Below are 11,178 nucleotides of genomic sequence, written 5' to 3'. Positions count from 1 at the left end.
AGTTTTACCTTATATAGAAAGCGACAGGGAATATTTCGTTATACTGTGAAGAGCCACAGAGTACAAAAAAGGATTGAGTTATAAATTATGTTCTAAATAAATCAGACATCGGTAATCTGTATTTATGAAGGATGTGCAATTGTCCGATTCTGTTCTGTCTGAACAAACTCTGCTTTAATCCCCACCGCCCCTCCCCCAGTCTTTTATCGATGCGACAGCTGGGAGACGCAAAGATTCCTTCAACATTTATAAGGAACAGTTTCAGCAGAGGCTCCGCAGAAGTGTAAGAAATAAGTTTGGAGTTGCCACTCTGAGCAGCAAGTACCCAGGTGCTCGAAGTCCTTAGTAACAAGATCTCAGTCGATTGGAAATCTGTGGACAGCTCCGTGGGAGGCTCTCCAGTCCTCAGGAGGCGACTGGGAAAGGATGTTAGCCAATGTATTACCTCAGCTCTAATGTGATCGTTAGCGCGGTGAAAGGTATTCCTTAAGAGCTAAAGATTCATCCTCCAACGGCGCATACCTGCACTGCACAACTCCTCCATTTCCATTGTCTACTAGATCTCCCCTTGAATAGTTCTTGAGTTGTTAATTTCTGTAAAAAAAAATAAACAAAATAGAGAACTTTCTCCAAAAGAAGTCAAGAGCAGAATCGGTCCTTACAGCAAAGGCCGGAAGCTGAAAGATTATTAAGCAAGAAATAAGCGATATTTTGAAGATAGAGCGTGCAAAATCTGAATTCCCTTTTTCCTGAAGGACAGTAAGTTAATTATTATTTACTAAGTGATTATTCATGCGGTTCCTCAGCTCAGCCGGCAACGTGATGAACGAAAGTTTGTCACCATTTGGGAGCTTGGCGAGAGGTCCAGGGACCGCGTCTTCCAGGGTCCACAGCATAGACGCGATTTTAGGATTTACTAAGGAAGACTCAGTTCTCCATTCCACCTTCACTTCCAATAGAAATTCCAGGAATGTGGAAGAAGCGGGAAAAAGCAATGGCCGGGATTGTTTCAGCCGAATGTCCAACTTAAAACATGAACAAGAGAACTCAGAAAGTTTTGACGGTAAGAACCTTCTTTAATGTATCGATCATAACTTTCTATTCAGAGCAAGTGGGCTAATGATCCCAAAGCGTTATGTTCATGTAAATGTAACAATTATATTCATATTTGGGTCAAATTCTGTCAATTTGTATCATTACGACGCGTCAATGACATTTTAAAGTTTTATTCTGTAGTGAAGATTCGCTTTGCCTCCATTTGATGCCGTTGTTTTCAATCTCTATTGTAATTTTAAAATGCATCATTATAAAACGACAAAAAGATTGTCAATTATAATAAGCAGATAAAAAAAGAAAACATACGAAATAAATATGCTTTCTTCTGGTCGGATCAGATCACTTCTGTACAAGCAGCAGTGGGGAAGGTCTCCGGTCGGACAAGCAACATGAGAATAGTCTAATACACGAGGACCAACCCAAGAAGAAACACAGGCGAAACCGAACAACATTTACCACATACCAACTCCACGAGCTGGAGAGAGCCTTTGAGAAATCTCATTACCCAGATGTTTACAGCAGAGAGGAGCTGGCCATGAAAGTCAATCTACCTGAAGTTAGGGTGCAGGTGAAACACCATTGTTTTCTCTTTCCGTGTTTTATTCTAGTACTTGCATCTATTGTTTGTGCTCTGCATGGTGGCCCTCAGCCCTTCACCTGGGGTTCTCATTTTTTTTAAAATAGGCTATACTCGATATAAAATCGGTTTGTGGGTGCGTGTGGAAGGACGAGGTTAATACTCTTAAGGATTTCACCTGACAGCTATTTTCTCTCAGATAACTTCTGATCCCGGTGATTATTGTTCTGAAAGTCAAAATGAGTTAATACGACAGGTCACACAATAATTCAGTTGTAACATTACCTCACCATAGTGCAAAACTAAGTCAGTGAGTTCGTTGTTGTATCTAGATACGATGATGATAGCAATGACTCAGTTCTTCCTAAGTTATTTTTGATTATTTTATCCTCTTTAGCACTTTGTGTTTCGGTTCGTGAGGTTAGTGCTCAAATTGAATTTTAAAGGACAAATTTTAAGACAAATATGGTAACTTGGGTAAAAAAAAAGTGTAAACCATGCATTGAATGGGGTCTTATATAATTACAGTGACTCACTTAGTTTTGCACTATGATGAGGTAATGTTACAACTGAATTATTGTGTGACCTTTCATATTATCTCAGTTTGACTTTCAGAACACTAATCACCGAGATCAGAAGTTATCTGAGAGAAAATAGCTATCAGGTGAAATCCTTAAGAGTATTGCATTTTCCCTAAAATCACCTCGTCCTTCCACACGCACCCACAACCCGATTTTATATCGAGTATAGTCTTTTTTTTTTGCAAATTACTGCTAATTACTGTTATTTAACAGTAAGAAATCCTTTAATGGTATCTTTTCACATTTCAATATTCAAATCATACTTTATAACACCCGATCCTCTTCCAAGTTCCCCAAAACGTCTAATAATTTCTCATTAAAACGCGTCAAGCAAATTACAAAAGCATTCTACAAATCCATTAAGCTCTATCATTGTCTATGACTTTACAGTAGTGTAGAAGTATCAGTTGGAATGGCACTGTTTCTTTGATCGAAACAGGATTGTAGGCGATGCCGAATGTATCTTTGCAGGAAAAAAAGACTCTTTACACTTGAGGAAATGTTTACACGTGATTCTTATTGAAGTGCGTCCAACGTAAACGACGATAATATTCAGTGAAACATATACAGTAATGTTATATATTAAACAGATTGGCAAAGTTACCTGGAATATGAACATGCACACCAGATTAGTCAGTATCTGAGAGAGAGAGATGCCAACTGGGCTGTTTTGCATTCACATGCTATGCTTTTAGTTCGCATTTTCAGTAATCGATGGTTTCTATTCATCTCTATGGTTTCTTCACCAAAGCAGTGCGCGAAAAATATATATAATTTAAAAATAACCATTGTTTCCTTTCTGATAGGATACAGCAAGTTTGCAGCCTTAATGAACCGTTTTCCTGACAAAACCTCCCGATTGACATGTTGGGTTACGTAAATAAAAACGTGTGTCCAATTTGACAAGTTTTTAACCACAAGCGGTGCGAGGGAGAAACTTTTAGATACCGTTCATTGTTATTGATTATTCTAATATCTAAAAAAAGTGATTTGGAAATATAGAAAATATCATAAACGTAACTTTCATAGCGTCAAATGGAAGTTGCTAATTATGTGCAAGATGCTGTATTTTGTTAATTATACAAGACCCCATCCAATGCGTGTTTTACATATTTTTTAACCAAATTACCATATTTGTCTTAAAATTTGATGTACTATTACAATCCGCCCAGTCTACATATAGTCAGCAAATAATGGAAAGCTGCTCATGACTAATAGGCGAAAGGGCAGGTCAGTAAGTAATCAATGGATTAAATCTCCTACACTAAAAATGCAAACTGTCGTATATAACGAAGAGCGTCTCGTGAAATGAAATGAATTGGTATTGCCATAAACAATTCATTTTGTTCAAGTTGGACAAGGTTTTGTTTAGAGACTGATTTACAAAACATTCTTGGCTGTGTAACATTAGTGGTGCTTAATCCCATAGATTTGAGGTTTCGAATTTCTTTAAAGATTCGGTAGAGTTCTATTGCACTCTCTTCCCAGAAACGAATCTTGAACTAAAAGTCAATTATCAACAATCTTGGAGGGTGTCCGTTTCTGCTTTCTTTAAAACGGTTCGTTCCTTTTCACCTAATTAACACATAATTTAATATATCCCTTAGTTTCCCGCAGCAACTGCTTAAAATGGTCCTGCAAAGTAGTAACGCCAATAAATGAAACAACAATAAATGCTGTTCACATGAGGGCGCTCGATGGGCTGACCTGTCCTTCTGAGCTTTAAGAGCCTGAACTGTACTGTGAGCAAAGGGTTTTTCAACAAAATAATTATCGCTTTTTTATTAGTTATAGACTCTCCTATCATAAAATATCGTTCGAGACTACCAGTTTGCAAAGTCAATTTTGACATAGACAAGCAACAGATTCAAGTAAAATTCAAAGCAGAAATTGCATTCACCAATGCAAATAAAGTGGTGAAGAAACAAGCAGATCTCCCATGGTCAGATCCACGCCTGTGTATCTCCGAGACTCAAATACACCTCGCTTTTCTGGTTCGCAGTTCTGTTATAAACATTTGGAATTAAGCAAACAAAAAAAAAACTCTATACTAATATTCCCACCGCCGTTTTGTTTGCAGGAATCAAAATAGGCAAAAATGCAACAAAGGTAGTTTGTTTCTGCTGATGCCTCCCATTAAATAGCGTCAAAACTTGAAAAGAATACTTTTACGGCAGTTGGGCTGTTGAACAATCATAAACCCATATTGGAAGTTGGTTGGTACTAAATATTTCAATCATATTAAAGGCGAATTGTGTAAATGCGGACTAAGGAATTGCAACTCAGACGAACACAATAGCTCTAATGTAATTAAACTTTAAAGGGAAGGGTCTCGATGCAGCATTAGCCCTTTTCCAGCGATCTGGTTAGTTTCAGGTCAGATTCTTAAATTCGATTCCTAAATTCACATTTTCGGAATGGAGTGAAAGAAATTCAACGGATTCATATGCCGAGAACTAGCAGTGTGTTTGGAGGTGGTGGGTGGGTTGGTAAATTCGGGTGGTGTGCATTGGAGGAGAAGAGTCCTTTTCTCATAATTTTTCCTTGGAACATTTAAAGGATGTGGAAATAAGACAGACTAGAATTAGCTGGCAAAATAAATGTACACACAATTATTAGTTTGTAAATAGCAGAGCAATTTGTAGCGAGGAAGAAATACCCACCCCCATGGGTTGTGAATCCGGTACAATTTGCTGGACAATTTTCTATGCTCTGCCATTAGCCTCTCAAAACAATAGCTGTCAACTTCCCCATAAGTTCCAAGAAGTTGCTGCATTTGCACTGTTAAAATGAATGAAACTCACTGTCGAAAGTTTGAAGTGATTTTAAAAAAAAAATTCCTTTCTGCCTCTTTTCTCTCTCTCTTTCTTAATCCAATCTTTCTATCCCTCTTTATTTCTTTCTCTGGGTTGATTCTACTTCATTCTATTTTTTTCTCTGTGGTTCCTCTGTTTCTTTGTCGAGGCTTAAATCTTATTGGTTCAGGAGTTAGTCTGATGGCCCCATCATTCACCAAGGCCCCAGATGCTCCGTTATCATCTCACACTTCCAGCAATTTGCTGTATATAATGTTTTGAGCTGAAGGGTAAGCACAAAAGAAAACAAACTGGGCACACTGCGAGAGGCTCTCTTTAAAAAATTCTGGGACAATTGCTTTAATAGTGATAATCTTATGAGTTTTTTTTTGAAAAACGAGAAACTTGTTCGGCATCATAGAATATTTTCTACCTGACAATTCTCATTTCTGCAATTTGTGGTTGTATGTTCTCTTTAAAATCTTAGTTATTTGACTGAATAATATCTCTTTGATTGGAGGTCATGGATGGTTTGCTAACCCTAATGAAGCACCTACTACAATCTCCACTCATTCATTTTCAATGCAATTGATTTGTATGAGTTTTAACTGTATACACAATGGTCAGCAGGTCTTTTAACAAGATGTATCCACTGACATGTTGAAAGAATTAAGAGAAGGAAGTCGCCTATGTATTTGTATAATAGGTTCATGCATAATATACTATCACAAGATCACAATGAACATGTAAATGAGGGAGGTCATTTGGCCATCTTAGCTCAACCAAAAAATAAAAACTTGCATTCCTTCTATTATATCATGAAATTATCTGTTGAATGAGCCTAAGGTCTTGACCTTCACAAACCTACCCAGACAACCATTCTAAGAGTTCATTCTCCTTGTCTGAAACTCCTCTTTCTGACATTTGTCATAAATGTTCCTTTCACCAGTTTTATCTATGTCCCAAGTACTCACATTCTGGGAAACCTTGAAATAATGCTCCGGATTAACTTTATCAATTGTATTTTATATTATTATATCCCTGTATACTCCTTTCAAGGCTAACAAAGCCCAGGTTGTACAGTTTCCTTATAACCCAATCCTCTCTATAGCTTCTGTGCTTAAATGTTTCACTTATGACTTTGTTACCAACAGTTTGACCAGGGCCGTTTCAGCTTGACATCTTCTGATTTGTACTCAACTGACCTAGCAAACAAATTAAGCATTCTGTTTGTTTGTTGCTATCCTAATGATTTGATGTGTTAAGTGCCATGTTTACCATGACCCCCAGATCTCTTCACCCTTAGCTATTGCTACACAATCCATAGTATATTTCTGACCTCCATTTTTTCTTACAATATGCACTATCTACTGTACTGAATTTCACCTCTTGCTGATATGTCCATTTGAAGTTTTTATCCAAGTTCTTTTGCTTTGGCTGCTTTGCTCAATTTGAATGAACGCCACTGTTTTATTTTCTCCTCAAAAAGTTAAGGAAATTACTTGGCAAGCTTTCCCCTTTTAAAAGCTGTGTTGGTTTTCTTTACTAAATCATTCTCATGCCAGTTTGTTCCTGATGCTTGATTCTATTATTTGATCAGATACTGATATTCGACTGATGGGTTTGTACTTTTCAAGATCAGATTTGTTAAAAATTATACAAATTTCATAGACAAATAAAATATAATGTAGCAGTGTAACTTCCCTGTATTTATACACATAATAGAAATCCAAAATTGACCATATAATTCAAGGGGCACATCCTGATCTGTCTTAGGCAGGGAGCAGTGTGAGACCACCTGAAGAAGCTAATCTTGTACCAGTCCAGTTTGCCACCAAATAGACCATAACTCCACTGCAGTGCAAAATTAGGTTATAAAGTAGCTTAGGTAATTCCTTGAACTCCTGGAAAATTTCCAAACTTATCCAGAGTTTATTTAAGTTCGCATGGGCTGCTAACACTCCAGTCTGTCGTTTCAAAACATTTCTGCATGTGTATTTAAACATACATGAACACAGCTCTCTTCTGATTGTGAGAAATTAAGTCAGAGCCAAGCAATATAACCAAAGACTGGAACCTTTCAGCTTTATGGCTACATAAAAATTATCTTTGTAAGCAGAAACAAATGCAATTTCTAGTGTGAACACAAATTAAGTGTCATTTTTGCATTGTAAATGAATAGTTACATGGTGCAAGAGAAAGCTGAGCCATCTGAAACTCAGACAAGAATATATGTGCTTTCAAACAATTCAATAACATTTTCACAAGTTGATTCATTTTGTTGTCAGAAAGACAAAAGGGAGTTACAAAAATGAATGAGAAATAACTAAATACAAAACTAAATGCAGAATTAAAAAAGTGCCCTTCATGCACACACAAATTACGTGGCCACGTTTGAAGGTCCTATTCAGATTTTGTTCGAGATGAGAGTTAGGATGTTCCAGCCAACTAGTGGTTCTCTCCTCATAAATAGTTGTACTGGTCTTTTAATGCTTCATAACATTGTATGATAATATGTGAAGAAAACTGTTAGTACACAACCTTTCTCCTATATGAAATCCCAGAATTTTGTTTTATTTTGATCTCTCCATGTTTGATGCACACAAAGAAATATAGAAAGATTTACAGCACAGAAGGAGGCCATTCAGCCCACCATGTCAATGCCAGCCAAAAACCAACTATCCAGCCTAATCCCACCTTCCAGCTCTTGGTCTGTAGCCCTCTAGGGTACAACATCTCGTGCATATACAAGTGTTTTTTTTTCAGGCAGTTAGTTCTTTTGATTCTTTTTGATTCACCAGTCAACTGTGCTCTGGGTTTATCCTATTCATTTTTGAATTTCTCTCCATTAGCTAAGAAGGAAATGAGAAAGAAAAATCCATTGAGCAAATATGAAATGAGGCCACAAGGGATATGATTTATAGATGGTCACTTCTATATACCAGTCTGGGAGTTATAAGGCTGAATTTTCCCAGCCCTGTGGAGACGGCTTGGAGGCGGGGTGTGTGGGAAGATAGGAGGGATGATGCGTCTGGATGGTTCTCCGATGCATTCTCGCCTCTGAGGGCCTTTACCAAGGGTGGACTGGGAATTGAGTCGGCTGCCTGCTCCCTAAAGGTGGCCAGCCAATTAGGGCAATTAGTGCGTCACTTAGGGGCTATTTTGCCAGTATTTCACCGACACGGAATGACACCCACTCCCCCCCCTCCCCCACCATCTGCGGACACCAGCTCAATCAAAGCGGCTTCTTAGTGGCAGGCCTGATTGCCATCAGAGCCATAGCCTCCATGCCACAATGATGGTACCACAGAAATGAAAGACCACAACAGCCTCCATCACTACTTCTGCAGAGGGATTTCCCCTTTAGCCTGTTGGCCCTACCTGCATCAGGCCTCTTTATTTCCTGACTTCAATGTAGGCAACTGAGGGCACCGCCAGGTTGAGGTGCCCTCGTGCTCATCTGCCTGTCTGGACAGCATCCACCTCTCCCGGTGACGTTACTGGCCTGTCATCTTTCCAGGCCTTCTCATTGGGCCTCCAACCTCAGGAACCTGTCTGCTATCCTTAGTAGGATGGCGAACACAGAGGCGGCCAATTGGGAGACTGCCTTCCAGAAGGTTCCGTTGGCGGGCCTGCTGATGACATAGGCGGGCTTGGGACCCCAATATAGACCTGACATTGTGATCCCGATGCCCGCTGGAAAATCCAGCCCATGGTTTGTTCAATCATTTCCATCTGATTTCCATTCTGCCTAGTAGTGATACATGCTGAGGGAATCTTTTGGCTGTATATCTCTCTCGACTGGGTGCCATAGGAGCTATTTTTCACATATAAGTGCTCCACATTGTCTATGCTGAATTAGCTGATCTTAGCCAGGAATAGGGGTGAAATAAACAGCCATGGGAAACATATCCTCCAACTGTCAACTTCTTCTTGGGGGAAAAAAAGGGGCAGAATAAGTGTAATCTATTGTATCACAACTTTTATTTATATGTTAAAACCAAAATGCTCTTTTATTTCAGGTATGGTTTCAGAACAGAAGAGCCAAGTGGAGGAGACAAGAAAAACTGGAAGCTAGTGCAATGAAATGTCAAGATTCACCCATGCTTTCTTTCAACAGATCTTCACAGTCTTCTAGCATGGGCACTCTGAACAGCAACTTGTCACTGGATCCTTGGCTCACTTCATCAATATCCAGCACAACTGCATTACAGAGCCTTCCAGGTTTCATGTCCACAACGCAGGGCCTGCAGAGCAGTTATACTCCTCCACCTTTCCTGAATTCCCCAGCCATGAGCCACACCCTGCAACCTATGGGTGCCATCACTCCCTCAACCTTCCAGTGTGGGACCCCCTATGTGGACAAATTTCCTCTGGAAGATGCAGAACAGAGAAACTCCAGTATAGCTTCCCTAAGAATGAAAGCCAAAGAACACATCCAATTCATTGGGAAAAGTTGGCAGACAATCTGAGGGAGGTGGTGGAGAACATAAGCAGAGAATTCTATTAATAATCCTTATAATTGTTTAAAATGCTGAATGCAAGTTTTAAATTGGGATGTAGAAGGGTCACATTAAATGTCAAAGCATCAGAAACTTTGAGAACTATTCCTAAGAACTTACCTTTAATCATTTCCTTTTTTATTTTTGTACAATTTGTTAATGGCGTATTATTTGCAAATACGATAGTTTTATGTTGCATAGCATCTGTAGTTTCCCAAATGAATACTAGATATGTCACAAATTAGTTCTTTAAACTTTTAATATTTTTAAGCTTTTAAGTTAAAACCCTGTTCAAAAAATTGTTTGCATTTGATCAGTGGGATGATTCACAAATAACAAAGTAAATCTGACCTAAACGTTTAACACAAAATTGTTTTCACAACTCTGACAATGAATGGGTCCTTTATTAAAAATAGAACATTAAAACATTTAAATCTATGAATAACTATAGGTGTACTATAGACATATAATTCTACTGTCAGGTATAGGACTTCTTCACTTCTGATATCATGGGATAAAGGTTAGTCATGCACTTCCAATAATTTGAGATCATTCAGAGGAACAGTTCATATGAAAGAAAGGAACATCATTTTGATAATAGAATCAGCTATAAATGAAGCATTTTTAACATTTAGGCAGCATGTTTTCTTTTTAACTTTATGTTAGGGGATTTTTTCCGTTCTTCCCTTTCCTGCCTGGATGGGGGCCAGCTCTTGCTGAGCTTTAGATCCACAGGTGTCGAAGCCTTCAAGTACTTTGACCAATTGGCCAATCTTGATGTGTAATTCCAGGCAGAGTGTGTCAGGAGCATCACCAATACGTCTCATCTTCACCTTTCCTGAGAGTAGCACATATACCTTCCAACAACCGTCATTGGATTGCAATCAGGACTGAGAACACGTCTGAGTTTTTTTCAACTCCCTAAACCAGAGTACTATACCCAGATGTACAACCCTGACTGGTATTCCAGCTAATATTAGTTAATGCAACCCAGATCAGGGGGAAAATATGGAATAGCCATGTGTGGCTCAGTACTATCTGTGCATTTACCCTCTAAGGCATAATAAGGGGCCTATTAGCAGTTGGAACATAATGCTCTTATGCAGTGGTTTACTTTCAGGCCACAAGATGCAGTGGAATTTACAGGAACTCTCTTTTTAGAATTGAATGCTTTTGTAATCAGACCCAGAAACATGGAAAGAACTAAAATGGAGAGAGTTGTAGAAGACAATTTTACATTATTTGAGCTTAAATTTAAATTAATCTTGCCTACAGCTCTGTTTAATTTCCAAAGAACACAGTATGGTGTATATTCTTTAGTTAGATTTATCAGATCCCTCTGATGTGCTACAGGGAGTTGAGAATCATAGAGAGAAAAATTCAATATCAGCATGGGGGTGCCAAATGGCCATAGTAGTAAATTGGCTACCTATCATACCATTGAAGGAAAATCGGGCAGTGTATAATGTGTAGTCAGTTCACTACTGGCCATTTTGCCCCACTGTTGCAGTTGAATTTCACCCCATTGGATGTGATTTTTACTTCCATAACTGGTAATGTCTAATGTACGTAAATTTTAATCTGTCACATGTAAGTAAAATGTAAATATGTTTGCATTTTTTAAATAATTTGTTGTTCTTAATATTATATAAAATCTAAAATTGTAG

At 38.4% G+C, this 11,178-nt stretch overlaps 1 protein-coding gene across 1 annotated transcript; it reads left to right on the top strand.

Moving 5' to 3' along the window:
• The first annotated feature begins 209 nt into the window (after positions 1 to 209).
• rx3 (retinal homeobox gene 3) lies at positions 210 to 9,481 on the top strand. The gene is made up of 4 exons (XM_068059410.1): positions 210 to 283; positions 807 to 1,063; positions 1,395 to 1,624; positions 9,032 to 9,481. The coding sequence occupies exons 1-4, from the start codon at positions 210 to 212 to the stop codon at positions 9,479 to 9,481; spliced, it is 1,011 nt and encodes a 336-aa protein (XP_067915511.1).
• The last annotated feature ends 1,697 nt before the right edge of the window (positions 9,482 to 11,178 follow it).

Source organism: Heterodontus francisci, chromosome 1 (genome assembly GCF_036365525.1).
Source record: "Heterodontus francisci isolate sHetFra1 chromosome 1, sHetFra1.hap1, whole genome shotgun sequence".
In the NCBI taxonomy this organism is placed as follows: Eukaryota; Metazoa; Chordata; class Chondrichthyes; order Heterodontiformes; family Heterodontidae; genus Heterodontus; species Heterodontus francisci.
This window is presented reverse-complemented; position numbering and strand designations above follow the sequence as displayed.

What these genes read in the sequence shown, in the direction of transcription:
- rx3 (XM_068059410.1), top strand. Translation starts at nt 210, where the DNA reads ATGCGACAGCTGGGAGACGCAAAGATTCCTTCAACATTTATAAGGAAC. An exon ending in AGCAGAGGCTCCGCAGAAGT is followed by an intron (nt 284 to 806) that starts GTAAGAAATAAG and finishes GCGGTTCCTCAG; the next exon opens with CTCAGCCGGCAACGTGATGA. An exon ending in GAACTCAGAAAGTTTTGACG is followed by an intron (nt 1,064 to 1,394) that starts GTAAGAACCTTC and finishes TGGTCGGATCAG; the next exon opens with ATCACTTCTGTACAAGCAGC.